Source organism: Ornithorhynchus anatinus, chromosome 11, assembly GCF_004115215.2.
Source record: "Ornithorhynchus anatinus isolate Pmale09 chromosome 11, mOrnAna1.pri.v4, whole genome shotgun sequence".
Taxonomy (NCBI): Eukaryota; Metazoa; Chordata; class Mammalia; order Monotremata; family Ornithorhynchidae; genus Ornithorhynchus; species Ornithorhynchus anatinus.
The window spans coordinates 51,396,650-51,424,548 of record NC_041738.1 but is presented as its reverse complement, the minus strand read 5'-3'; the positions used below and the strand labels follow the sequence as shown (position 1 = coordinate 51,424,548).

The 27,899-nt window shown below is 48.4% G+C and overlaps 2 protein-coding genes across 2 annotated transcripts; both read left to right on the top strand.

Moving 5' to 3' along the window:
* Positions 1–1,788: 1,788 nt before the first annotated feature.
* Positions 1,789–11,239, top strand: LOC100091152 (serine protease 33-like). Its single transcript, XM_029074400.1, has 5 exons — positions 1,789–1,994; positions 2,724–2,886; positions 7,942–8,231; positions 8,327–8,478; positions 10,507–11,239. Exons 1-5 carry the CDS (start codon positions 1,934–1,936, stop codon positions 10,660–10,662), a joined length of 822 nt encoding a protein of 273 aa, XP_028930233.1. The 5' UTR covers positions 1,789–1,933; the 3' UTR covers positions 10,663–11,239.
* A 5,240-nt stretch (positions 11,240–16,479) lies between these two features.
* LOC100091356 (serine protease 27-like) lies at positions 16,480–22,499 on the top strand. Its single transcript, XM_029074664.2, has 6 exons — positions 16,480–16,574; positions 17,327–17,421; positions 18,376–18,538; positions 18,743–19,014; positions 19,719–19,870; positions 22,032–22,499. Exons 2-6 carry the CDS (start codon positions 17,358–17,360, stop codon positions 22,203–22,205), a joined length of 825 nt encoding a protein of 274 aa, XP_028930497.1. The 5' UTR covers positions 16,480–16,574; positions 17,327–17,357; the 3' UTR covers positions 22,206–22,499.
* The last annotated feature ends 5,400 nt before the right edge of the window (positions 22,500–27,899 follow it).

The window sequence follows — 27,899 nt, the reverse complement described above, 5'->3', positions numbered from 1 at the left end:
CAAGTGTTCGGTACAGTGCTCTGCAAACACTTAATACGACTGAAAGCTCTTATGGGCCAGGATCACTCTACTTACTCTATTATACTCTGCTTTCCCAAGGCTTACTACAATGCTCTGCGCACAGTAAGTGCTCAGTAAATACCACTGATTTATATGCCTGCTATCAACAGCCAAAGTGTTGCTTTAGCCCCTTCCCCTGATTAGATAATAAACTTCTTGAGGACAGGAACCACATCACATTCAATTAAACTCTTCCCAGTGTTTACTTATACTGCTCTGGACATAGCAGGTATTTGATAAATACTATTGACTGATTGGAAGTACAACAAACCACACTGGTTTCAGGTGGGACAGAATCCTGGCAAAAGTAGGGAGTGACTAGGCTTGATGCTGCACAGATGAGTCCTTAGTGAAGCAGCTGCCTTGCAGCTCCTTAACACATGGAAATCAATCATATTTGAGTGCTTACTGTGTGCAGAGCACTATACTACACGTTCGGGAGGGTTCCATGAGAAGTGAGGAAGAGATGTTTCATGGATTTGCTCCCAAACATAAAATGAGCATAGCTCTTGGAATCTCTGTAGGACTGCCCAACTTCACAACCTAAAAACCAATTAGATCTCCTAACCCACTTATCCTATAGAATCAGTGATTGAGTAGACCTTGAAACTGAGCTCTCCTTCTGGGGCTGCTGCTCACGGGTGCTGCACCCTTGGCCGCACGGGTGGCTAGGTAATAACGTTGGTATTTGTTAAGCACTTACTATGTGCCGAGCACTGTTCTAAGCGCTGGGGTAGATACATCAGGTTGTCCCACGTGAGGCTCACAGTTAATCCCCATTTTACAGATGAGGTAACTGAGGCACAGAGAAGCGAAGCTGACAAGGGGCAGAGCTGGGAGTCGAACCCATGACCTCTGACTCCGAAGCCCACGCTCTTTCCACTGAGCCACGCTGCTTCCCCTACCCCCGAAAGCAGGTACTCAAATCCATCCTTGGATATTGGCAGCCCAGCTTTCCCAGATTAAAAAAAAAAAGCACCCCTTCAGGTTAGAGGAAGCACTGGGTCCTTAACTTCTCTGTGCCTCAGTTACCTCATCTGTAACAAGGGGATTATAACTGTGAGCCCCGTGTGGAACACGGATTGTGTCCCAGTTGATCACTCCAGCGCCTTGAACGGTGCCTGGCATATAAAAAGTTGGTATTTGTTAAGCGCTTACTATGTGCAGAGCACTGCTCTAAACGCTGGGGTAGACATAGGGGAATCAGGTTGTCCCACATGGGGCTCACGGTCTTAATCCCCATTTTACAGATGAGGTAACTGAGGCCCAGAAAAGGTAAGTGACTTGCCCACAGTCACACAGCTGACAAGTGGCAGAGCTGGGATTCAAACTCATGACCTCCACTGAGCCACGCTGGGCTTAACAAATTCCATTAGAAAGGAAAAAAAATAGAGTTTCTGCTTCAAACTCCCGACTCCAGCCCTAGTCCCGACAATGACCTTTGCCGGTCCCAATCCTTCTGGAGCAACGTACACCCATTTCCCCACCCTTCCCTCCACCCTCCACCGCCTCGTCCCATTCCCAGCCCCCTCTCAGAGCCCGGAGGTCTTTCGTCTTCCCCCTCGGACCTCTCCGGGCTCATGCGGGGGTCCCAAATCGGGCCCCTCCCCCTTCATCACCCGGCAGTTCTCTCCCCGGGGAAATCTCACCTCGCTTCCCCCCATCCCCCGCGTTGTGGCTTCTGTTACGCTGTGCTGTCATCACCAAAGAGAAGCGTCCTGAGGGCAAGACGTACAGAGGAAGCCGAAGGGCGACGACTCTCTGCAGACTCTGTTCCCCTCCCTCGGCCCACGCGGCCTGCAGGACCCAGGCGTCCCGTCCCCCAGCCCCCTTCTCTCTTTCCCACGCTCGCCTCCCGGACCTGCGCCTGACGATGCCGTCGCTGCTGCTGCCGCTGCTGCTGGTCCTGGGATGCTCGGCTGCCGGGGCCCAGGGTCAGTCGATCGTATTTATAATAATAATGATGATGACGTCGGTATCCGTTAAGCGCTTCCTATGTGCAGAGCACTGTTCTAAGCGCTGGGGGAGATAACGAGGTCGTCAGGTTGTCCCCCGTGAGGCTCACAAGTCTTCATCCCCATGTTCCAGATGAGGTCACTGAGGCCCAGGGAAGTGACTTGCCCACAGTCCCACAGCTGACCAGTGGCAGGGCCGGGAATCCGTGACCTCTGACTTTATCGAGCGCCGGTTGTGTGCCCAGCACTGTGCTGAGCGCTTGGGAGTGTAAAACGACGACAGGCGCCTTCTCTGCCCGCGGAGAGCTTTCAGTCTGGAGGGTGAGATCTGCCCCACGCTGCCGGCAGAGACCCTGGCTCTCCTGCCAAGGGAAGGGGTCGGGGGGAGGACCCCCACCCCGGGAGGGCCATGGGGGTGGACGGGAGGTGGGACGATGGGATGGGGGGGGGGGGGCAGCGTGACTCGGTGGAAAGAGCCCGGGCTTGGGAGTCAGAGGCCATGGGTTCGACTCCCGGCTCTGCCACCTGTCAGCTGGGTGACCGCGGGCAAGTCACTTCACTTCTCTGGGCCTCAGTGACCTCATCTGTAAAACGGGGATGAACGGCGAGATGACCCCGTATCTCCCCCAGCGCTTAGAACGGTGTAAGCGCTTAACAGATACCAACATGATTATTATTATTATTATTAACCTGCTCTGCCGGTCCCAGGGGGTGACTCGCCCAGGGATTCGGTGGGCATCGTCGGGGGCAAGAACGCCAAGGAGGCAAAGTGGCCGTGGCAGGTGAGCCTGAGACGGCGCGGAAGGCACATCTGCGGAGGGTCCCTCATCGAGCGGCGCTGGGTGCTCACCACTGCCCACTGCTTCAATCCGTGAGTGGCCGGGTCGGAGAGCGGGGGAGCGGGGAGGTCCCGCCACCGGGACAGCCCCAAAACCTGGCGTGGAGCAGCTCGAACTCGCGGCCGCTGCCCGAGGCCCCCGGGACAACCGGGGGCTACCGAGGCACGGAAAGGGAGAAGACTAGACCTGGAGCCATGAGGGAGGGGAGCTATCAGAAAACTACGGGAAAACAGAGTGCTGAATTGTTCTTTCCAACCGCTTAGTACAGTGCTCTGCACCCAGAAGGAGCTCGATAAATTCGGTGGAATGAAGAATAATAACGTCGGTATGCTGAATTGTTCTTTCCAAGCGCTTACTACAGTGCTCTGCACCCAGAAGGAGCTCGATAAATTGGGTGGAACGAAGAAAAATAATGTCGGTATGCTGAATTGTTCTTTCCAAGCGCTTACTACAGTGCTCTGCACCCAGAAGGAGCTCGATAAATTGGGTGGAATGAAGAATAATAACGTCGGTATGCTGAATTGTTCTTTCCAAGCGCTTACTACAGTGCTCTGCACCCAGAAGGAGCTCGATAAATTCGGTGGAATGAAGAATAATAATGTCGGTTTGCTGAATTGTTCTTTCCAAGCGCTTAGTGCATAATAACAATGTCGGTATGCTGAATTGTTCTTTCCAAGCGCTTACTACAATGCTCTGCACACTGAAAGAGCTCAATAGATACGATTGAAGGAAGAATAATAATAATAATGTCGGTGTGCTGAATTATTCTTTCCAAGCGCTTAGTACATAATAATAATGTCCGAATGCTGAATTGTTCTTTCCAAGCGCTTACTACAGTGCTCTGCACACAGAAAAGCTCAATAGATACGATTGAAGGAAGAATAATAATAATGTCGGTGTGCTGAATTGTTCTTTCCAAGCGCTTAGTACAGTGCTCTGCACACAGTAACAGCTCGATAAATACGATTGAATGAATAATAATAATAATGTCGGTATGCTGAATTGTTCTTTCCAAGCGCTTAGTACAGTGCTCTGCACACAGAAAGAGCTCGATAAATACGATTGAATAATAATAATGTTGGTATTTGTTAAGCACTTACTTTGTGCAGAGCACTGTTTTAAGCTCTGGGGGAGATACTGGGTAATTAGGTTGACCCACGTGAGGCTCACAGTTAATCCCCATTTTACAGATGAGGTAACCGAGGCACAGAGAAGTTAAGCGACTTGCCCAAAGTCACACACCTGACAAGTGGCAGAGCCGGGATTCGAACCCATGGCCTCTGACTCTCAAGCCCGGGCTCTTTCCACTGAGCCACGCTGCTTCTTGGAGACATTGAGTCTGCCAAGGTCAACTGGGGCTAAATGTGAGAAACAGCCGGGGTTGGATTCAGTCTCATATAATCATATCTGCTGAGCACTTACTGAGTACAGAGCACTGTACTAAGCGCTTGGGAGAGGACAAAGACAACAATATTCATTCATTCAATAGTATTTATTGAGAGCTTACTATGTGTAGAGCACTGTACTAAGCGCTTGGAATGTACAATTCGGCAACAGATAGAGACCATCCCTGCCCAAAGACAAGCTCACAGTCTAAGTGGGGGAGACAGAAGGCAGAGCAAAATAGAACAAAACAAAAACAAGACAACATTATCACAATAAATAGAATCAAGGGGATGTACACCTCATTAACAAAATAAAGAGGGTAATAAATACTCTATACAAATAAGCACAGAGCTGAGGGGAAGGGAAGGGGCACAGGGTGGGGTGGGGAGGGAGCAGAGGGAAAGGGGGCTCAGCTGAGGGGGAAAGGGAGGGGGAGCAGAGGGTGGAGGGGAAGCAGAGGGTGGAGGAGGAGCCGAGGGAAAGGGTCGCTCAGTCTGGGAAGGCCTCTTGGAGGAGGTGAGCTCTCAGTAGGGCTTTGAAGAGGGGTAGAGAGTTCTTTTGGCGGATGTGAGGAGGGAGGGCATTCCAGGTCAGTGGTAGGATGTGGGCCAGAGGTCGAAGGTGGGACAGGCGTGAAGGGGGGACAGTGAGGAGGTGAGCGGCAGAGGAGTGGAGCGTATGGGGTGGGCAGTAGAAAGAGAGAAGGGAGGTGAGGTAGGAGGGGGCAAGGTGATGGAGAGCTTTGAAGCCAAGAATGAGAAGTTTTTGTTTCGTGAGGGGGGCAACCACTAGAGGTTTTTAAGGAGGGGAGTGACATGCCCAGAGTGTTTCTGTAGGAAGATGATCCGGGCGGAGGAATGAAGAATAGACTGGAGTGGGGAGAGACAGGAGGAAGGGAGATCAGAGAGAAGGCTGACCCAATAATCCAGCTGGGATATTATGAGAGCTTGTACGAGCACAATAGCCGTTTGGATGTAGAGGAGGAACAATAAACAGTCACGGTCCTTGCCCACAATGAGCGTACAGTCTAGAGAGAGGGAGGCAGACATCAATACAAATATACAATATTACAGATATGTACAAAAGTGCTGTAGGGCGGGGGCGGGGGTGGGGAGGAGAGCAAAGGGAGCAAGTCAGAGACACACAGAAGGGAGGGGGAGATGAGGAAAGTGGGGTGGATCTAGGAGCAGTGCTATAAAGGGGTATTGTGATCGTGGGTTTGGGGAAAGTGAGGGTGGAGCTGTGAGGGAGAGGAGCTACAAAGGTGGATTGTGAATTCACAATTCACAAGAGTATGGCCTGAAAGGGACAAGCCCTTCCCCTGCTCCCCCACCTCTGACAGGGGCTTGAAAAACTCCTGGATGGCTTGTCTCATCTACACGTCAGAGAGCAGGACCAGAAGAGGACAGAGGAGGAGTAAGCAAAGCGGAAAGGAAACAGAAGAAGGGTAAAGAGGGGAGAAGGAGAAGCAGGGGACAAGGGAAAATGGGGAGAAAAGGGACAAGATAGGGGTAAGGCTTCCTTCTGCCACCTTCTCCCACCACCACAGTCAAGAGACTACAGTTCTAGCCCTAGACCTGAGTCAGACAGACAATCAACCGTATTTAATGAGTGCTTACTGTGTACTAAGTGCTTGGGAGAGTTCAATATAACAATAAATAGGCACATTCCCTGTCCATAACGAGCTTGCAGTCTAGAGAGGGAGACAGACATTAATATAAATAACAAAATTACAGATATGTACATAAGTTCTGTGGGCCTGGAAGGGGGGATGAACATTTATTCATTCAACTATACTTACTGATCACTTACTGAGCACTACACTAAGTGCTTGAGAGAGTTCAGTATAACAATAAACACATTCCCTGCCCACATTGAGCTTACAGTCTAGTGGGGGAGTCAGACAATAATATGCAGAAATAAATTACAGATGTACATAAGTGATGTTAAAGAGAGCAAGTCAGGGCAATGCAGAAGGAAGATGAAGTAAGGAAACGAGGGCTTAGTTAAGGAAGGCTTCTTGGAGGAGATGTACCTTCAATAAGGTTTTGAAGGTGGGGAGAGCACTTGTCTGTCGGATGTGAAGAAGGAGGATGTTCCAAGCCAGAGACAGGTCGTGGGCGAGAGGTTGGCAGCAAGATATATGAGATCGAAGTACAGTGAGTAGGTTGGCATTAGAGGAGCAAAGTGTGTGAGCTGGGTTGTAGTAGGAGAGTAGCGAGGTGAGGTAAGAGGGGGCAAGGTGAATGAGTGTTTTAAAGCCAATGGTGAGGAGTTTCTGTTGGATGTGGAGGTGGATTGGCAACCACTGGAGGCTCTTGAGGAGTGGGGAAACATGACCTGAACGTTTCTGTAGAAAAAAGATCCAGTCAGCAGCCTGGAGTGGGGAGAGAGGAGGCTGGGAGGTCAGCAAGGATACCATAATCAAGATGGAATAGGATAAGTGATTGGATTAATGTGGTATCCGTTTGGATAGAGAGGGAAGGGAGGATTTTAGTGATGTGATGGGCAAACCAACAGGATTTAGTGATGGATTGATGGGGTGAACCAGCTGTTGTGCCATTTAAGAGATGGTGGCACAGATCCCCAGCCATGGCTTTACCCATGCCTTTGAGCCCTATGGGGTTGGGGCTCCTGGCTGGGATACAACAAGCTTGGATGAGAGTCCATCTGGGGAAGACAGGGACCCAGCCAGCTGCAGGACACACTGATCATCCAGAGAGGTTGTGGGAAAGAGAACAGACCTGGGAGTCAGGAAACCTATAGCAATAATAATGATAATAATTGCGGTATGTGTTAAGCACTTTCTGTGTGCCAGAAACTGTACTAAGTGCCGGGGTGGATATGTACAAATCGGACTGGACAGATTTCCTGTCCTACAAGGGTTCACAGTCTTAATCCCCATTTTGCAGATGCGGTAATCGAGTCACAGAGAAGTGACGTGACTTGACCAGGGTCACACAGCAGACAAGTGGCAGAGCCAGGATTAGAATCTAGGTCCTTCTGACTCCCCAGCCTGTGCTTTATCCACTAGGCCACGCTGTCCTAATCCCGGCTCTGCCACTTAGCTGGGCAAACTTGAACAATTCGTTGATTCTCTCTGGACCTCTGTTTCCTCAACTATAAAATGAAGATTCAACACCTGCTTCTTCCTCACCAAACCCAGAGGGGGAAAAGGGCAAAGGATTTACACGTTTTATTCACCCCTTTCTCACCCTACTGCATTTATGTACATGTCCATAATTTATTTACTTATATTAACGTCTGTCTCCCCGTCTAGAGTGTAAACTCATTGTGGGCAGAGAATTTGTCTACCAATTCTGTTACATTGTACTCTTCCAAGCAGTTAACACAGTGCTCTGCATATAGTGAGGACTCAGTAGACACAATTGATTAATTGTTCTCTTTCCCCCATCGATTGTGAGCCCCATGTGAGACAGGGTTTTGTCTGATCAAACAATCAATCAGTGGTATTTACCGAGCACTTACTGGGTGCAGAGCACTGTACTAAGTGCATGGAAGATAGAGTTGGTAAACATATTCCCTGCCCACAAGAAGTGGTTTGTATTACACTGTATTGCCTCTTCCTGAGATTGGAACAGAGTGATTAACAAATACCGCAATTACCATTAATGTGATTGGGAAGCTCCTTTCCAGACTCCATCACGTGGAAGTCATCTCGTCCATCCCTCTCTCTGCAGAGCAGATAAGCCCTTCAAGTCCCTCAACGCCTCACGCTACCAAGTTCAAGTGGGGGAACTGAAGCTCTATTCCCTGCCTCCCTCCAAGCTGATCCCCGTGAAACGGATCATCGTGCACGAGCGCTACAATGGCTACCCCCAACGTGGTGCCGACATCGCACTGCTGGAGCTAAGCCGCTCAGCGGTTCTGTCCAAACAGGTCAAAGCCATCCAACTCCCCTCCCCCAGACTGCCGGTCCAGTTGTTGACCAAGTGCACGGTGACTGGCTGGGGGAACATCAAGCAGGGAGGTGAGGATGGGTTGGGAGGATGTCAACTGCCCATACTGTGACCCTAGCCCTCCCTAGAACCAGCTGCAACTCTTCCCATGTCCATTTCTCTACAGTGCCACTGCCTCCTCCCTACACCCTGCAGGAGCTCACAGTCACCATATTTAACTCCGAGGTGTGCAGACGTAACTATCAAGAAATAACATACAAAATTCAAGATGACATGTTCTGTGCCGGCGATAAGAAGGAGAAGAAGGGCATCTGTTATGTAAGTGACTCAGAGTCTGGACGGCGAGAACTCAGCTGATCCCAAACAGGGTTGGGCTTCCCCGGGAGTTGCCCAGGCATTTCCCAGCTGATCTGGCCTAAGCCCAGCTCTGCCGCTTGTCTGTTGTGTGACCTTGGGCAAGTCATTTAACTTTTCTAGACCTCAGTTAAATGGGGATTAAGACTGTGAGCCCCATGTGGGACATGGACTGTGTCCAACCTCATTAGCTTGTATCCCAGTGCTCAGTACAGTGCCTGGCACATAGTAAGCACTTAGCAAATACCACCAAAAAAATGAGCAGAGGGAGGAACAATTGCTGGAACCAAATGGCTATGTCCCGCTGCCAGGTCAGACCCTCAGAGGAAAGGGATCCTTCTTCTAGTCCAGCCTGTGCCATCTTCTACATGATGAAGGTAGAGAGAAAGAGGAGAGAGACAGACAGCAAGATGTAATGATCAGAACACAGGTCAGGGACTCAGAGGACCTGGATTCTAATCCTAAATGCATCTCTTGCCTGCAGTTTGATCTTGGGCATGTCACTTGACTTCACTGTGCCTCAGTTAACTCATCCGTGAAATGGGGATTCAGTACTTGCTCTTTCTTCCCTTTAGGCTGTGAGGGCTTTGTGGGACAGAGAGTATATGTGGTCTGAATATCTTATAAATACCTCAGCGCTTGAAAGTGCTAAAGCATCTGTTATTATAGAAAGAGTTCAGCTGCAGGCTTTGTGGGTTTCAAGTCTGGTATGCCTCCCTCCGCCTTCCTATGCTGCTGGGTGCAGAGAGTAGACCTGTCTAGTAGAATTGATTTAATTCAGGTCCCAATGAGGTTGTGTTCACCATCTCCCTTCTCCAAAATCCTGGAGTTTGTCAGTGAATGGAGCATTCTGGGAATGGGGTAAATGTGCTTTTAAGTTATCTACAGGGGTAGTCAGGGTAGTAACCGGTCCAGTGGGATGGTAGTTTAACTGACCCTCTACCAGGCAAGTCTAATTACATTTCATAGTAGAATAAGGACACTTGGAGCCCCACGCTAAGGTCTGGTTTAAACACGCCTGGCCTGGTCCCTGGTGACAGATAATGCTATATTCAGTAGATCTGAGTTCCCAGTCCTCTGGAGAGGTGAGTCAGGCCACATTCTAAGGGGATCCTGTCCAGAACAGAGGTAAATTTGGCCTAGTCTCCATTAGAATTCATTCTCTCTTCCTCTCTCTCTTTCTCTCTTCCCTTCCCTCCCTGTCCCCCCCCCCCCATTCCCAAGAGGTCTTCAACAACCTCATTCATCATCCCTGACCAGACAGAACCAGCAGCAGCAAGCTTCCCTTTCCCTTCTTTTTTTTAAATGGTATTTGTTAAGCATTTACTGTGTGTCAAGCACTGTTCTAAGCATTGCAGTAGATACCTTGTATCTACCCTAGTGCTGAGAACAGTGCTTGACACATAACAAGTGCTTAACAAATACCATTATTATTATTCAATTTAATCAGATTGGACTCACACATGGGGCTCACAGTCTAAATTGGAAGAAGGAAGATTTAATCCTCATTTTGGAGATGAGGAAACTGAGACATGTAGAATTTAAATGACTTGCCCAAGGTCACACAGCAGACAAGTACCAGAGCTGGGTTTAAAGCCCAGGTCCTCTGACTCCCAGGCCTATACTCTTTCTACTAGGTCACACCACTTCTCTTCTCTTTTCCTCCCCCAAGCACCTCCTGCCTGTGGTCCCCTTCTCCACTGACTTTGGGCCGGGTGGATTCCCAGGGAGACCCTGCCCTGGGTTAAAGGCGGACAAGGCCTTGTCACGAGACAGGGACCTCTCTCCACTCACCTTTCTTCACCTCCAGATGACAAGTGTGAACACCATGTGCCTATATCACCACAGCTCTGCCAGGCTCCTGTGTGCTCACATTCATTCATTTGTTCTTTCAATTAATTCAATCGTATTTACTGAGCGCTTACTGTGTGCAGAGCACTGTACTAAGTTTTTGGAAAAAGGCATTCTTCTAATGCTCCTCTCTATTCTCAGGGTGACTTCGGGGGACCCTTGGCCTGCGAAGGGAAAGGCAGCTGGACCTTGGTGGGGATGGTGAGCTGGGGAATGCCCTGCGTACTGCCCCATTTTTCAGGCGTCTATACCAACGTCTCCATCTACACGGAATGGATCCGTCAGAAGATGCGCTGATATCCGAGGACACCCACACCCCACGTCCCTGCCCACACGTCCTTATATCTCCGATCCTGCTGCTGCTGCTGCCAACTTCACGTCTCTTGGGGGTCCTGGAACTTGACCTTTACCCTCCCCCAATCATTGAGCTCCCACTGCTCCATGTGACCTTCCTCCAGCCACCATTCCTTTCCCCCTCCCTCCTCCTCAGCCTCCTCTGCTTCCCTGGGCTGGGCTTTTCCCTCCAAATCCTTTTCTCCATCTCTCTTCCCTGATTCCCGCTCCCTGGCCCCTCAGGCCACTTTCCCCTTCGGTGAACAGGCACTCAAGAATGGGAGGGGCTGGACACTGGTTGGTTTTTCTGGACCCCACCATCTGTTGCAAAGCTAAGCAGCCAGAGAGGCTGGGGAAGTCATCCGAGCTGAGGTCCCATCTCTGCCCTGACATGGGTTCTGCCCTGGGCCACTTCTGGGTCACCTCCTAAGCAAATATTCAGAGGGTTTGTAACCTGCCAGGGAGTGGATGGGGCGGTGGGCAGTAGGGGGCTGGGGGCCAGGAGTGCCATTGGCCACCCATTAAACTGTTTGCAAATGGAGCCGGGAGTGTGGTGCTATTTCCTGGTCTGGGAGGAGGGTCTGCCCTGGCAAAGGGTGCCAGGGATGTCAACCTCTCAGTTTGAGGGCAGGAGCAACTTGGGGAGTGGACCAAAGAGACAAAGTGAGGAAAGATTGTACTAGCCTGTAACCTCCTTGAGAGCAGGGATCAAGTCTACCAACTCTATTACACTGCACTCTCCCAAGAATCAGTACAGTGCTTGGCAGACAGTAAGAGCTCAATAAATACCATTGCTTGACTGATTGACTGACTGAAAAGATGGGGATCGGGATGGGGAAAGAGGGTAGGCATTCTCCAAGTTGTCTGGGAGGAGTGGGGGGCTGGTTCGAGGAGACCGTAGCCTGGCCTCAAAACCCGGTGAAGGTGAGGGAAGCCCGAAAGCACTGGGGCTACTCTGAGACCCGAAACTGCCATGAGGAGACATTTAGACCTGACTTGCGGCCACTTTTCGACTCCACAGGTGGGCCATTTTGCTCCTGTCCAAAATTGCTGTGGGAAAAAACTGGGTGCTGGTGGAGAAGTAGTGATGTCCAGGGGATAGCGCACAGGCTTGGGAGTCAGAAGGATCTGGGTTTTAATCCCACTTCTGCCACTTGTCCACCGTGTGACCTCCCACAAGTCACTTATCTTCTCTGTGTTTCGGATTCCTCAGCTGTAAAATGGGGATTCAATACCTATTCTCTTTTCTACTTAGACTGTGAACTCCAAGTGGGACCTGATTAACTTGTATCTGCCCCAGCACTTAGTACAATGCTTGACACATAGTAAGCACCTAGCAAATTCCATATTATTATTACTATCATTATTATTTTATTATTATTCTTATTCCTTCCGCCCTTCCTCCTTCCCTTCTTCCCTCCTTTTTTCCCTTGGGAACTCCCCCATGGCCCCAAGGTGGCCCCAATCGACCCCCATGGAGTTGTTTCTTCCCTACTGACCTAGGTCTCGCAACCCCTCCTTCTGGTGGATGTTACAGTTGGATGTTGTGGGTTAGGACCACTTCTTACATCTTCCACAATGGGGGATGCCCACAGGGAAGAGAACAGCCAACTCTGCTGTGGCTCCCCTCTACTGGTCTCTCCCTCAATGGGACAGGTTCAAAGGACAAAATTATAGAGGAGGGAGGGATGGGGTGAGAGTGTGCGCATGCCTGAAGACGTATATTTATCCTGCATAAGCAAAGACAACTCCGAAGGTGAAAGTTACCAATGGGTGGGAGAGCAACCATAATAATAATGACAATAATATTAATGGTATTTAAGTGCTTACTATAAGCCAAAGCACTGTTATAAACACTGGGGTACAAACAAGATAATCAGATCAGACGCAGTCTCTATCCCACACAGGACTCACAGTCAAAGAAGGAGGGAGAACAGGCATTTAACCCCCATTTTACAGATAAGGAAACTAAGGCACAGAAATGTTAAGTGACTTGCCCAAGGTCACCCAGTAGACAAGTGGCAGTCAGAATTAGAATCCAGGTCCCTTGATTTTCAGGCCAACGCTCTTTCCAAGGGCACTCTGTTTCTCTCTACATAAGCAGGAGGAAATTGGAAATGAATCAGGGATGGGCTCCTGGGGGAGATGAGATTTCAGAAGGGCTTTGAAATTGGGGAGAACTGGGTTAAATTTCAAGGAGGAGGAAATTCCCTTAGGTTGTGAGCTCTCCGTGGGACAGGGACTGTAGCCAACCTGATTATCTTTTATCTACATCAGGGCTTAGTACAGTGCTTGGCCCGACATAAGTTCTTAACAAGTACCATAAAAAAAAAAGAGTGTCTTAAATCCAACGGACAGGAGCTTCCGCTTGAAGTTTCAGGGGTAGGTAGAAATGTACTGAAAGAAGCAGAAGATGTGAGATGGCAGAGAAGTGAGAGAGATCAGGGTGATTGAGGTAGATCTGGGACTCAACCACATGAAGGTGGTAGGTAGATTCAGGAATCCCAGGAAGAGAGAGACAATGTTGAAATCGTTAGCGACTCTCCATCCACTTAGTGGAAATACTTTAATTTAGCTATCAAAAGCAGGGGCAGTGCTGGAAATTAAATGGATTATTCTGAGTATCTCCACCAGATGGCCGAATTTTCCATTGTTTCTCTGGGGTCTGAAGCAGCGAGCATTTTTTTAATGGCATTTGTTAAGCGTTTACTACAGGAATGAGCTCTATGAAACCCGTGAAACCTAGTGCACATTTTTCACTTAACATTAATAATAATTGTATTTGTTAAGCGCATTCCCGTACGAAGAACTGAGGTAGATACGAGTTAAGCGGATTGAACACAGTCCCTGCCCCACACGGAGCTCAAGTTTCATTTAATTCCCATTTTACAGATGAGGAAACTGAGAAGTAAAGTGACATGTCCAAAATCACCCAGAAGGCAAGTAGCCGAATGGAGCTGAGCAGGGAACCTGGTTTCCCTGGCAGCTATTTACTCCAAGTGGAATCTTCCCATATTTCTTCTCATTCCCCTCAGTGGCTTCCATCCTGCTGGGGGGTCAGTGAGGTCACCAGACCCCAGTCATCCCCTCCCACTCTCCAGGCCCACTCTGAGAGAGGAAGAGATCAAAGAGTGTCTCCTTCAGCCTCCACCACAGAATCAGACCCGATGAAGCGAGGAGAGATGAGAAAAGACTGAGAAACACGGCCTCAAGCTGGACTTTGGACCCAAGGGAGTCCCCGGGGTTGTGGGAAGTCCCACCCAACGCACTAAGTCACAGTTTTTTCCGGGTTGGCTGGGGGAGGAGAGAGAAACATCCGGCTAACTGCCGCCCCTCAACCTCCTGGGCCCAATCCCACAGCCCATCACCCCACCCCCAGCCCGCCCTACATCTAGTGGTTTTCAGTGCTCCCCACAAAACAAAAAATCCTCTCTCATCTGTGCTTCCTGTGTGGCTACTGCCTGATGCAGGGGGTGGAACCGCTAAAGTCTGACTGTGAAAACCTGTCAATTTATTTCCTGTAACACCCCACCCCAGGGCCCGGCCCTCCCACCTCACCCCTGTTCCCTGCTCTCCTTCTCACACGCAGATCATCAACTCCCCCAGTCTAGCTATCCTGAATCCTTGGAAATCGGGCCCCCACTTCAACCAGGTGATCGATGGTATATACTGAGTGTCTATTGTGTGCAGAGTCCTGTACTAAGTACTTGAGAGGAGAGTACAATAGGTTAGACTGCCCTACAAGATCCACTCTGAGGACTTAGCATCCATCAACCAATAAATCAATTGGTGGTATTTACTGAGTGCTCACTGTATACAAACTATTATATTTAGGGCTTGAGAGAGTGCAATTAGTTAGACTGTGCTGTAAGATCTACTCTGAGCTCTTAGCATCAATCAATCAGTGGTATTTATTAAGTGCTTACTGTGTGCAGAACCCTATACCGAGCTCTTGGGAGACTACAACAGAGTTAGTAGACATGTTCCCTGTCCACAAGGAGTTTATAGTCTAGAAGAGGAGACGGACGTTTAAAGAAATTACGGTTATGTAATTTATCATCATCATTATCCCAGCTCTCTGGATTATCATACAAACATGCTAGAGCAGTCCTCAGTGCTAATGACGTGGTCATTCCCTCTGGTCAAGGAGTCCCAGGGCCTAGGCAGGGCTGAAGAGAGCAATCCAAGAGACCAGTGTAGATCTGTGCCCAGGTGGATAGAGCCCCAGCCTGGGAGACAAAAGAACCTGTGTTCTAATTCCAGCTCCAACACTTGTCTGCTGTGTGACCTTGGGCAATTCACAGCTGGGGAGAAGCAGCGTGGCTCAGTGGAAAGAGCACGGGCTTTGGAGTCAGGGCTCATGAGTTCGAATCCCAGATCTGCCACTTGGCTGTGTGACTGTGGGCAAGTCACTTAACTTCTCTGTGCCTCAGTTCCCTCATCTGTAAAATGGGGATTAAGACTGTGAGCCCCACGTGGGACAACCTGATTCCCCTGTGTCTACCCCAGCGCTTAGAACAGTGCTCAGCACATAGTAAGCGCTTAACAAATACCAACATTATTATTATTATTATTACAGCTTCTCTACGCCTCAGTTTCCTCATCTGTAAAATGATTTTACATTTACAACAAAAAAAATGAGACTGTGAGCCTCATGTGGGACAGGGACTGCATCCAACCCAATTTCCTTGTATCCACCCCAGTACTTGGCCCATAGTACCAAGTGCTTAGTAAAATGCTCTGCACACAGTCAGCACTCGATAAATACAATTGAATGAATGGACATAGTAAGCGCCTAACAAAAATCACAATTATTATTATTCACTCATTCATTCAATCATATTTATTGAGCACTTACTGTGTGCAGAGCACCATACTAAGCACTTGGAAACTACAGTTCAGCAATAAAGAGAGACAATCCTTGCCCATACTGGGCATACAGTCTAGAAGGGGGCAGACAGACATCAAAATGAGGCATCAATATAAACAAATATAATTATAGATGTATATATACACATATATATTAATAACCCTCACCACCAAGCTATACCTCTGAGGGAGCCCTCTGCCCTCCCACTTGCCATCTTGGAATTCACTCCCAGTGTACCCCAGGCCTGCATCAGGGGCTGGAAGCAACGAGTGCCACCCCTATACATTTTAGAATGGCAGCTGAAACTGAAACTGTTGGACTCTGAGCCACCGAGAACCTGAAACTCTGTTTCCCCAGCCCGGCACGGGACTGCTTTCATTGCCCTCTCTGAGCCTCTTGTCCCTTGTCTTGGTTGCTGCTTCTAGACTGTAAGCTCGTTGTGGGCAGGGAACGTGTCTTCCAACTCCATTGTATTGTACTCTCCCAAGTGTTTCCTTACGATGCTCGGCATACAATAAGCGCTCAATAAATACCACTGATTTATTGACTAATCTTTCTATATAGTAATAAGTAAGCGCTCAATAAATACCACTGATTTATTGACTAATCTTTCCATACGTGTCCGTTGCCATCTCACCCTGACTTGTTCTTAGACTGAGTCCCTCGGAGGCCTAGAGACCACACCTAATACTCCCCCATGGATTTGGACCCAGTTTTTAATATGGAGTTTAGCACTCAGAAGGCAATTAAGAAATGCTCCAACTACTTCTCTGTTCCCACTCCCCATTGCTCTCCCAGACCTTCCTGTTACTCTCAGTTCCCCCAGAGTCTCCCCAGAGTCCCATCAAACTCTTTTTGTCCCATGATTCACTCTCGGGGCCTAAGTGTGTAAGGCATACTTCATTTCACATCCTGTGTGTTTAACACTGGGCAGTTCTGCTCTGAGTCTCTAAGTGGGAAGTAGAGTGTGACTGTGGGAAACACAAACATCAGAGACGCGATTACGGTAAGGATCTCTCTCTTCCTACATCCCAGATCTCTAACTCCTGTTCTCCCCTACTCCCTCCTGATTCCAGGCCTCCTGGCCCCATCCCAGCTCTCTCCTCCTCTCCCCTACTCCCTTCCAGAAACAACTTTCCTCTCCCTCAGCCCCCGTCTACACTCTGCCCTCCAACCCAGATGTCTCCCAGCAGAAGCCCCTCAATGACTCGCCCCCACCCCCAATTAGGTCTACCCCACCTCACTCCTCTGCTACTACAATGCAGCCCACTCACCTGCTCCTCTAATGCCAACCTTCTCACTGTACCTCCATCTCGTCTCTCTTGCCTCTGACCCCTCGCCCGTGTCCTCCCTCTGGCCTGGAAGGCCTTCCCTCCTCAAATCCAACAGACAATGACGTGCCCTGCCTTCAAAACCTTACTGAAGGCACACGTACTCCAAGAGACCTTTCCTGACTAAACTCTCCTTTCCTCTTTCCCCACTCCCTACTGCATCACCCTGACTTGCTACCTTTATTTATCCCCCTCCCATCCCCACAGCACTTATGTACATATCTGTAATTTATTTATTGATATTAATGTCTTTCTCCCCCCTAGACTATAAGCTCATTATGGACAGAGAATGTGTCTGTTTATTGTTATATTGTACTCTCCCAGATGCTTATTACAGTGCTCTGAACATAGTAAGACCTCAATAAATACGAATGAATGAATGAATGAAAAGAATCCTGCCCCCAACCCCTCTCACTATTTTTTCCAGGCATCGCCTTGTTCTGCTCATTCCTGCCCAGATGATAACGTTTCTGCTGTTCCTGCCCCATCTCCTCCAGAACAGCTTGGTCTCTGGGGCCGAGGGTAAGTTCTGTTGCCGTCCACACCCTGTGGCACCTGGTCCAGGTCTCCCATGCCTTGAGACTCTGTTTTGACTTTGCCTTTGGGAAGGGGCATTTTGAAGTCAGCTAAGAACCGCCCACTTGGCCCACCATTCCCTCAATGTGGAAACGCTATCTGACCTGGACTCATCTGTTTGTTTGTTTGTTTCATGGTATTTGTTAAGTGCTTACTGTGTGTCAAACATTGTAAGAGCTGGGGTAGATACAAGTCAAATCAGGTTGGACACAGTCCCTGTCCTGTATGGGGCTCACAGTCTAAGTATGAAGGAGAACAGGTATTTAATCCCCATTTTAGAATTGAGGAAACTGAGGCCCAGAGAGGCTAAGTGACTTACTCAAGGTCACAAGCAAGCAACAGGGGGAGCCAGGATTAGAACCCACAACCTTTGATTCTCGGGCTCAGGTTCTGGTTCCCTCACCACTCTGTCCACTCCCTCTGTTTCATTCACTGACTCTTCTTCCACCTCTCACCTCTAAATATGGGTCTTGGCCAAGAATAATAATAATAATAATTGCAGTATTTGTTAAGAGCTTTCTGTGTGCTAGCCACTGTACTAAATGCGGAAATGAGTACAAGCAAATTGGGTTGGACGGTCCCTGTCCCACATGGGGTTCACAATCTTAATACCCATTTTAATGATGAGGAAACTGAGGCACAGAAAAATGAAGTGATGCCCAATGTCACACAGCAGACAAGTGGCTTAGCCAGGATTAGAACCCAGATCCCATAGCTCCTGACCCATGCTCTTTTTATCTTTTATCTTGGTGTTTTGCACATAATAAGCACTTAACTACCAGAACCAGGATTAGAACCCAGGGCCTCTGATTCTCAGGACCAGACTCTTTCCACGAGGGTTCTCCAGGACTCCTGGCCTGGGGAACATCAGATCCTCTAACTTGGTCCGTCTCTCTCCAGGGAGCACATCAGCCAGGGATTTGGTAGGCATCGTGGGAGGCCAGGATGCACAGAAGAATAAGTGGCCCTGGCAGGTGAGCCTGAGACATCGTGGGCAACACCTGTGCGGTGGCACCCTCATCCACCGGCGCTGGGTCCTGACCGCTGCCCACTGCTTCGATTGGTGAGTCCCCAACCCGAGCCCAGGGTCCCAGATCCGATGGGGTTTGGCTGAGGGAGATCATCGAGGGAAAGTTAGGTGTCGTCCTCCTGCAAGAGGAATCGGTCTTCAGGAGGCACCGTCACACTGTCACACTCAGCTGGGAAGTTCCTCCTGAGAATCTGCCGCGTTTGACCAACACTTGGTATTTCCTCCCTCTCCCTGGAGCTTTGACAAGATCTCAGCGTATGATGTTCAGACAGGGGCGTGGAAGTTGGACCAGGCCGATCCCGCTAAACTGATTCCAGTGAAAAACATCGCTATCCACAACAACTACTTGAAAAATGACTTAGTCGGCGGGGACATCGCACTGGTGGAACTGGGTCGTGCAGTGGACAAGTCTGGCTGGAACAAAGACATCCAACTCCCCGAGGCCATGGCCCAGTTGACCAAAGGAATGCCATGCTGGGTGACAGGCTGGGGGTACATTGGAGAGAAAGGTGAGGATATTGGCCAATCCCAGATTAACAGTGTCCCCTCTCGCCATTGGCCTTCAAAAGTATCTCTTCCTGGCCCGAGAGGGGGTGAATTTTGCACCCCTACCCTACCTACCACGATCGGGTCTCGCTATCATTCCTGCACCTGTCCTGTCTCCCTCCTGGAGTCATCCACAGCTCCCGCCCCTTCTGGCCACCCCTTCACCCGCCCATCCCTCAGCATCACTCCCGCTCAGGAGAGAGGGAATTGAGTAGGCTGTTTTGACCCAGAACCTCTGCATTTCAGGATGAGGCTCAGGTAGTGTGACCCTTGGTCTGCCTGAGCCTAAGAGTCTGTGTATCTGTTTGTCTGCCCCAGGGCCAGAGGAAACGGTGAATCCAGGCCTCCTTTCGCTGTTCTCTACCTCCAACTCATCCATCCCCACTGCCCAGTCCTCCCCACCATCCTCCTCTTTCCCCCATCAGCAGGGTTTTTTTTGGAAAGGACTTGAAGCTTGTTGTGGGCAGGGAATGCATCTACCGACTCTATGATATTTGACTTTCCCAAGAGCTTAGTAGAGTGCTGGGCATACATTAAGAGCTTAATAAATACCATTGACTGAAGACACCCCTGGTTTCTGGGTCCCCAAGGATCACGCCAGTTCCCCACCTTGGGATCTTACCTCAGAATAAACTACAACTTTTTCCATTTCCCTTTCTCTCCACAGACAAACTCCCTCCTCCCCGCACTCTCCAGGAGGCACAGGTTCCTATATTTAACACGTCGGTCTGCAAGAAAAACTACTTCAAAATAAATAGACTGATACTGGACGACATGTTATGCGCAGGTTATAAAAAAGGAAAGAAGGACAGCTGTCAGGTAAATGACTCCTAATCCGAGCAGAGAGGCTTGTTCCTCCCTGTTCACTTATTCATTCATTCAGTAGAATTTATTGAGCGCTTTCTGTGTGCAAAGCACTGTATTAAATGCTTAGGAGAGTACAACACAACCAACAGACAATTCCCTGCCCACAGCAAGCTCACAGTCTACATGAGGAGACAGACATTAATATACATAAAGAAAGAAAGAAAGAAGCAATATAAACATATGTGCTGTGGGGATGGAAGGAAATATGAATGAAGGGAGCAAGTCAGGGCGACGCTGAAGGGAGTGGGAGAAGAGGAGAGGAGAGCTTAGTCAGGGAAGGCTTCTTGGAGCAGTTGTGCCTTCATTAAGGCTTTGAAGTGGGGGAGAGAAATTATCTGTCTGATATGAGGAGGGAGGGAGTTCCAGACCAGAGGCAGGAGTGGGTGAGAAGTTGGCGACAAGATGGAGGAGATGGAGGTGCAGGGAGAAGGTTAGCATCAGAGGAATGAAATGTGCGGGCTGGGTTGTAGTAGGAGAGAAGCAAGGTGAGGTAGGAGGGGGCAAGGTGATTGAGTGCTTTAAAGCCAGTGGTGAGTTTTTGTTTGAAAACTAATCTTCGGCTTGTTCTGTCTGGGCCCGGGCAGGGTTGGACTTCCCCAGCGGTCGTTCTGGCCTTTCCCAGCTGGTTCAACTGGGACCATGGAGGAAGCTGCTGGAACCAGGGAACAGCAGTTGCTGGAAGCAAAGGGCCAACCCTTCCTGAACTATTTAGAGGGAGTTGAGGGGGGCAGGACTCTAGAGAAGGAATGTGGCCTAGTGGAAAGAGCAGAGGTCTGGGAGTCAGACGACACTTTGCTGAGTGACCTTGGACAAGTTACTTTACTTTTTTGCACCTCATTTACCTCATCTATAAAATGGGGATTAAGAAGGTAAGCCCTATGTGGAACAGAGACTATGTCCAACCTAATTACCTTGCATCTACCCCAGTGCTCAGGACAGTGCCTGGCACATAATAAGTGCTTAACAAATGTCATAAAAAAATTTCAAAGACCCTAGACCCTAGACCCTAGACGGAGACTTCAGGCCAGAGAGCAGTACAGACAAGTAAATTCAGTTCTGATGGGATCGGGTTCACTCTCTCTCTACCCCTGTAGGCCTGGGGTCCATAATGGAGGGACGGCGTTGAAAAATGGGTTGGCTAGTTTGGAGTGGATGTTTCAAGATAGCACTAATAATAATAATAATACAATAACTATGGTATTTCTTAAGTGCTTACTATGTGCCAAGCACCTGTTTTAAGCACTGGATAGCATCCACTATACCACTGAGAGGCAGTATGGTGTAGTGGATAGAGCACAGGCCTGGGAGTCAGATGATCATGGCTTCTAATCACCACTTGTCTGCTGTGTGATTTTGGGCAAGTCACTTCACTTCTCTGTGCCTCAGTTACCTCATCTATAAAATGGGGGTTGAGACTGTGAGCCCCAGGGGGGACATGGGTTGTAACTGACCCGATTTGCTTGTATCCACCCCAGCACTAAGTATGGAACCTGGCACTCAATAAGCACTTAACAAATACCATAATTATTATTATTATTATTGGGGATAGTCAGACTAGTAAGCTGTCCTGTGGGCTAGGAGTTTTTCTGGAAGTCTGCAAGGCTTTCCTAGGAGAATTCAGCCAGTTAAACTGCAGGGGCCCTGCAGATTTCATCCGAACAGAGATCTAGTCTCTGCTGCCAAGCTCTTCCTTGGTCTCCCCCAGAGTTTTCTCCCCGTGAATGATACAGCCCAGGCCCTCCCTATCAATCAATCGATCAAAGGTAAAGATTCTTGTGGGAAGGCACTGTTTTTACCAATTCTATTGCATTGTACTCGTCCCCGCATTTGGTACGGTGCTCTGCACACAGTAAGTGCTCAATAAATATGAATGATTGATTGATTCAGGGCTTATCATGTTCTAAGCACTGTACTAAGCACTTTGGTTCTAACCTGAATGGATCCTCCCAGAGATCCAGCCCTGTGTTTAAGGGGCTGAGACCTGCCTCAAAACAAGGTCTCTTCTGTTCCTGACTCCCCACTCCCAGACTGGGGGCAAGAGGTCTCAAATCACACAAATTCCTAGACCTCACTGGAGCTCCATCATCCTCTTTATGTTCATCTTTTTCCGCAGGGTGACTCCGGGGGACCCCTGGCCTGTGAAACCACAAGCAAAGGCAACTGGACCTTGGTGGGAGTGGTGAGCTGGGGAAACGGCTGTGGGCGATCCAGATTCCCAGGAGTTTATGTTAACGTCTCCTACTACAAGACGTGGATCCAAGAGAAAATTCGCCAAAGCCTGGATTAGACAAGGAGATCGGCCAAGTAGAAAGAGAGCTGGAATAGGAGTTGGGAGACCAAGTTCTACATACTGTCCCGCTATTGACCCCATGAATATTCTGCTTCTCGGTTTCGACCCTATGAATACTCTGCTTCTCGGTTTCCTGCTCTGTAAAATAGAAATAAGGATTCCTCTATCTCCCTACTTCTGTGAGTCCTGTGTGGGACAGGGACTGGATCTGATGTGATTATATTGCATATACCTTAGTGCTTGGCACAGAGAAAGTGCTTAATAAATGCCACAGTTATCATTTTTTTTAAATTACGGAGGGTCCCTCTTCCTGGGGTCCTGATCTGCCTCTTCACACTCTGCTGCCTAGGCCCCCATGTCTTCGAAGGGAGGCTCGACCTGTCCTTTCCTCCTACTCCAGAGCTGCCCCTACTTCAGTGTGACTTCCTCCTTAGCCTCTGGGTCCTTCCTCCTCCCGCTCTTCAACCCCTCTACTTCTTAGGCTGGGTCTTCTCCTACTAGTTTCTCCTTCCCATCTCTCCTTTCCTTATGCTCCTCTCCTTCCTCCCTGACCCCTGAGGCCACCGTCCCCTTGGGTGACATAGTCAGGAACGCACAGGGGCTCAGAGGCCGAGGTTGGACGTGGCAGTCACATTCTCATGGTTTCACTTTTGCCCACCTCTATACTGCAAGCTCGCTGTGGGCAAGGAACATGTCTGCCAGCTCTGTTGTACTCTCCAAAGTGCACAGTACAGTGTGCTGCAACCAGTCTGCACTCAATAAATACAATTGATTGACTGATCACCTCCCCTCACAGTGTTTGCCCTTAAGCCTCTGCTTTTGCAAATTCTGCAGAGAATTAGCTTCTGCTCCTTCCCCCATGCCAACTCCCCCAATCCTTTAGTTCCTCCAGCTTTTGGCTTTCCTGTCCCCTCAACAATCCTGAACCCGTGGTCCTGACTCCCTGGCCCCCTCCTGCCCCTGCCCATTACTGTATTTTCTTTGACTGATTTCTCATTCCTACACTTCCCAGACTGCTGGTTCCCAGGAGGGACCACCCTGCTCTTGCCAAGCCACCTCTCCCACCCCATGCTGGCAGTTTCCAAGGCTGGCGATACCAACCTTTGGGGCAGCAAGGTCAGGAGGCTCGCATCCCTTGGGACTCCAATGTCTCTTGCCTGGTATGTGTGTGCAGGAGGGGAAATATCCAATAATAATAACTGTGGTATTTGTTAAGCGCTCACTATGTGCCAGGCACCATTCTTGTAGATACAATTTTAATCAGTTTGGACATAGTCTTTTTCCCACATGGGGTTCACAGTCTTAATCCCCATTTTACAGATGCATTAACTGAGGCACAGGGAAATTAAATGACTTGCCCAACATCACATAATAGACAAGTGGTGGATCTAGGACTAGAACCCAGGACCTTCTGACTCCCAGGCCTGTGCTCTATCCACATCTCTTCATTATCTATAAGATCTATAAGAAGCAGCATGGTCTAGTGGATAGAGCGTGGGCTTGGAAGTCAGAAGGACTTGGGTTCTAATCCTGTCACCACCACGTACCTGATGTGTGACCTTGGGCAAATCACTTAACTTCTTTGTGCCTACCTCATCCGTAAAATGGGGATTGAGACTGTGAGCATCTGTGTGAGACAGGGATTGTGTCCACCCTGATTAGCCCTGATTGAATCTACCCCAGCATTTAGTACAGTGCCTGGCACATAGTAAGCACTTAACAAATACCATAAATAAATAAAAAGATCCGCACCACTGGCTCTCCTCCCCCAACCTCAGAAGCCCCACCTGGCTTCTGGAGCAATTCCACTGTCACCACTCGACACAAATGGCCTGTACTGGATCACCAGTGTTATGTACTGGATTTCCATCACTGAAGTCCTGCATGCTGTCCTCTCACTGCACTGAGGCTGGGCTTTTTTTGCAGGCCCACTCACGGGAGATGAATAGATAACTGTGGGAGATTCAAGCCACTGTTGGTTTGGAAGCAAGAAAGTGACACAGCCCTTGCAGCAAAACAGAATGAAGGATCCCATCCCAGTGAAAGCTCAGACCCAAACAATGAGGTAGAGCAGCGGATGGCCGGAAGACAATAGCCACAAAGGGACCGGTCTAGCAGTCGGCCATAGAGGGTGGTGCTTCTCTCCCTGAGCTCTCTTTGAGTGGAGGAGGCTCCAGGAAGTTGAGATACCAAGAGTTTAGATCAGTGCTCTGAACATAATCAACACTCAATAAATACCACTGAATCAAGAGACAGTCTGGCAAGTAATCACAGGATTTGGATGTAAGCACAGTACTGCAGCAAAGTAGCAACTTTATATCCACACAAATAATTAGACTCTTGCTTACACAGGGGACGGTTTCAACCTCACCCACAAAACCTAAATAGCACCTCACCATCCACTATGTGAATACGCATCTAAATATGATATTGGTTCAAAACATACCACAATCTGACTTGTTCCTCTGATAACCGTTAGAAAAGACGATTTAAATGTGAGAAACTCTCAAAGTAACTTCCTCCCTCTATGTGAGTATATATCGGTAAATATATAACTGTCTTTCATTTCCGAAGATGACATTACCTGTGGGACAACCACTATGAGAGTAGCTGAAGTGACAGATATATAGTCAAAACACTCTGCCATATTGGGTCCCTAGTCATACTAATGTGTTTGTTTCTGTCTCTCTCCACTAGGTAATAAGATTCTTAAGGGAAGGGACTGTATATTCTTTCATTCAATCATATTTATTGAGCACTTACTGGATGCAAAGCACTGTATTAGGTGTTTGGAAAGGTACGATATAAGAACAAACTGACACATTCCTTGGCTGCCGCAAGCTCACAGTCTAAAGAGGGAGATAGACATTAATATACATAAATAAATAAATTACAAATATACATATGTGCTGTGGGGATGGGAGGGAGGCTGAATAAAGGGAGCAAGTGAGGGTGATGCAAAAGGGAGTGGGAGAAGAGAAGAGGAGAGGAGGACGGAGGACTTAATCAGGGACGGCTTCTTGAAGGAGATGTGCCTTCAATTAGGCCTTGAAGTGGGGGAGAGCAATTATCTACCTAATATGAGGAGGGAGGGTGAACCAAGCCAGAAGTAGGATGTGAGTTTTGGAAGAGGTCAGAGGCAAGATAGACAAGATCAAGATACAGTGAGACTTTTAGTATTAGAGGAACAAAGAGGGCTGGGTTATAGTAGGAGATAGAAAGGTAGGAGGGGGCAAGGTGATTGAGTGCTTTAAAGCCAATAGTTACAAGTTTTTGTTTGATGCTGAGGTGGTGGGCAACCACTGGGGTTTTTTGAGGAGTGGGGAGACATGTCCTGAACATTTTTATGAATGAACATACATTTTACGGTGATGGGTTCGAATCCCCGATCTGCCACTTGTTAGCTGTGCAACTGTGGGCAAGTCACTTAACTTCTCTGTGCCTCAGTTACCTCATCTGTAAAATGGGGATTAACCGTGAGCCTCACGTGGAACAACCTGATTACCCCATACTTACCCCAGCGCTTGGAACAGTGCTCTGCACATAGTAAGCGCTTAACAAAAACCAACATTATCATTATTATTTTTATAGAAAACTGATCTGGGCAGCAGAGTGAAGTATGAACTGGAGTGGGGAGAGATGGCAAGGAGGCTGATACAGTAATCTAGGCTGGATAGTTTGAGTGATTGTATAAAGTTGGTAGTAGTTTGGGTAGAGAGGAAAGGGCAGATTTTAGCCACGTTGCGAAGGTGGGACTGACAGAATTTAGTGATGGACTGAATATGTGGGTTGAATTAGAGAGAAGAGTCAAGGATAATATCAAGATTTCGAGCTTGGGAGACAGAAAGGACGGTGGTACCATCTACAGTGATGAGAAAGTCGAGGGAAGGACAGGGCTTGGTTGGGAAGATAAGGAGTTCTCTTTCGGACATGTTAAGCTTCAGGTGACGGAAGGACGTAGATAGAGATAGGTAGAGATATCTTGATGGCAGAAGGAAATGTGAGATTGCAGGGAGAGAGAGAGATCAGGCCTGGAGATGTAGATTTAGGTGTCCCCCACATAGAGGTGGTAGTTGAAGCCATGGGAGCAAATGAGTTCTCCAAGGAAGTGAGTATAGATGAAGAATAGATGGGAATTCAGAACTGAACCTTGAGGGACCTTCGCAGTCTCTAGAGAAGCATGGTGGTCTAGTGGATACAGCACAGGCCTGGGAGTCAGAAGGACCTAGGTTCTAATGGTGGCCCTGCCACTTATCTGCTGTGTGACTGTGGGCAAGTCACTTTACTTCTCTGTGCTTCAGAAAATGGGAGTTAAGACCGTGAGCCTTATGTGGGATAGGGACTGTGTCTAACCTGATTAGCTTGTTTCTACCCCAGTGCTTGCCAAGATGACCTACACAATCGATCAATCAATCAATAATATTTATTGAGCACTTGGAGAGTAAGTGCTTGGGAGAGTAAGATATGACAGAGTTGGGGGGCGGGGGGTGGGGGGAGAAAGAGGAAGAGGAAAGAAGAGAGAGGGAAAAGAAAAGAGAGAAAAGAGGGGAAAGGAAAGAGAGCGAGGGAGAGGAAATAAGAGAAATAGGGAGAGTAAGGGAAAAGGAGTAAGAGAAAGAGTAAGAGAAACAGGAAAGAGAGGAAGAGAGGAAAATAAGGGGGATGAAGAAAAAGAGAAAGGGGGAAACGAAAGAGAAAGAAGAGTGAGTGAAAAAAAGAAGAAATAGGGAGAGAGGGGAAAGGGGAGAAAACGGAAAAAAGGACAGAGGATTCAGAAAGACAAAGCTACAGATTTCAAAAGCAGTTTAGTCTAGTGGAAAGAGCACAGGAGTGAGGCCAGGAGACCTGGATTCTAATCCCCACTCCATAACTTTCTTGCTGTGTGACCTTGAGCAAATCACTTAATATCTCTGTGCTTCAGTTTCCTCGTTCGTAAACTGGGAATTTTAAAATACATGTCCTCCCTCCCCCTTTAGACTGTGAGCCCCTTGTAGGCCGGGAACTGTGCCTGGCATTATTACCTAATACTTAGCCCAGTGCTTAATACAGTGCTTGGTCCATAGAAAGTGCTGAGCAATTGTTATTATTATCACAGTCAGTTCTGCTGGGAGGTACTAATTGAGTTTTTGAAGAACTTCACATTATAAACAAATGGTGTTAGGTTCTCACCACTTCCCACAAGTACAAAACCATTTCTTCTTTACCTGAATCTACATAGACCCCAATTGTGTAATGGTTTCCGCTCAGAACAGACTCAATGTTGTGGGAAGAATGCCCACTGGAAGGAGCGCTATTCTGGGAATTTAGACTCTAAGCTCCTTGGGAGCAGGGATTGTGTCTCCCAACTCTATTGTATTGTATCCTACCCAGCATTTAGTACAGTGTTATCATACAAGAAGCTCTCGTTAAATACCATCGACTGATTTGATTGATCAAGAGACCTGATTTGTAGACCCAGTGCTACTGGTAGCATCAGGGGGAACCTGGCTCATCTGACCAAAGCCTACTTGTGCATTTCATGTACTTTATGCTACTTTTTGTTTTATGCTACTATTTTCCCTATCTGTAATTTATCTTAAGGGCTGTCTCCCCTTATAGACTGTAAACTGTTTATGGGCAGGCATCATGTCTAACAAATCTGTTGTAGTGTCTTCATTCATTCAATCGCATTTATTGAGCACTTACTCTGTG

Bases quoted from the DNA above. Each gene is read 5' to 3' on its own strand.
- LOC100091356 (XM_029074664.2), top strand. From the start codon at position 17,358: ATGATAACGTTTCTGCTGTTCCTGCCCCATCTCCTCCAGAACAGCTTG. The intron at 17,422-18,375 runs GTAAGTTCTGTT...GTCTCTCTCCAG, and splicing joins CTTGGTCTCTGGGGCCGAGG to GGAGCACATCAGCCAGGGAT. The intron at 19,015-19,718 runs GTGAGGATATTG...TTCTCTCCACAG, and splicing joins GGGGTACATTGGAGAGAAAG to ACAAACTCCCTCCTCCCCGC.
- LOC100091152 (XM_029074400.1), top strand. From the start codon at position 1,934: ATGCCGTCGCTGCTGCTGCCGCTGCTGCTGGTCCTGGGATGCTCGGCT. The intron at 1,995-2,723 runs GTCAGTCGATCG...TGCCGGTCCCAG, and splicing joins CTCGGCTGCCGGGGCCCAGG to GGGGTGACTCGCCCAGGGAT. The intron at 8,232-8,326 runs GTGAGGATGGGT...ATTTCTCTACAG, and splicing joins GGGGAACATCAAGCAGGGAG to TGCCACTGCCTCCTCCCTAC.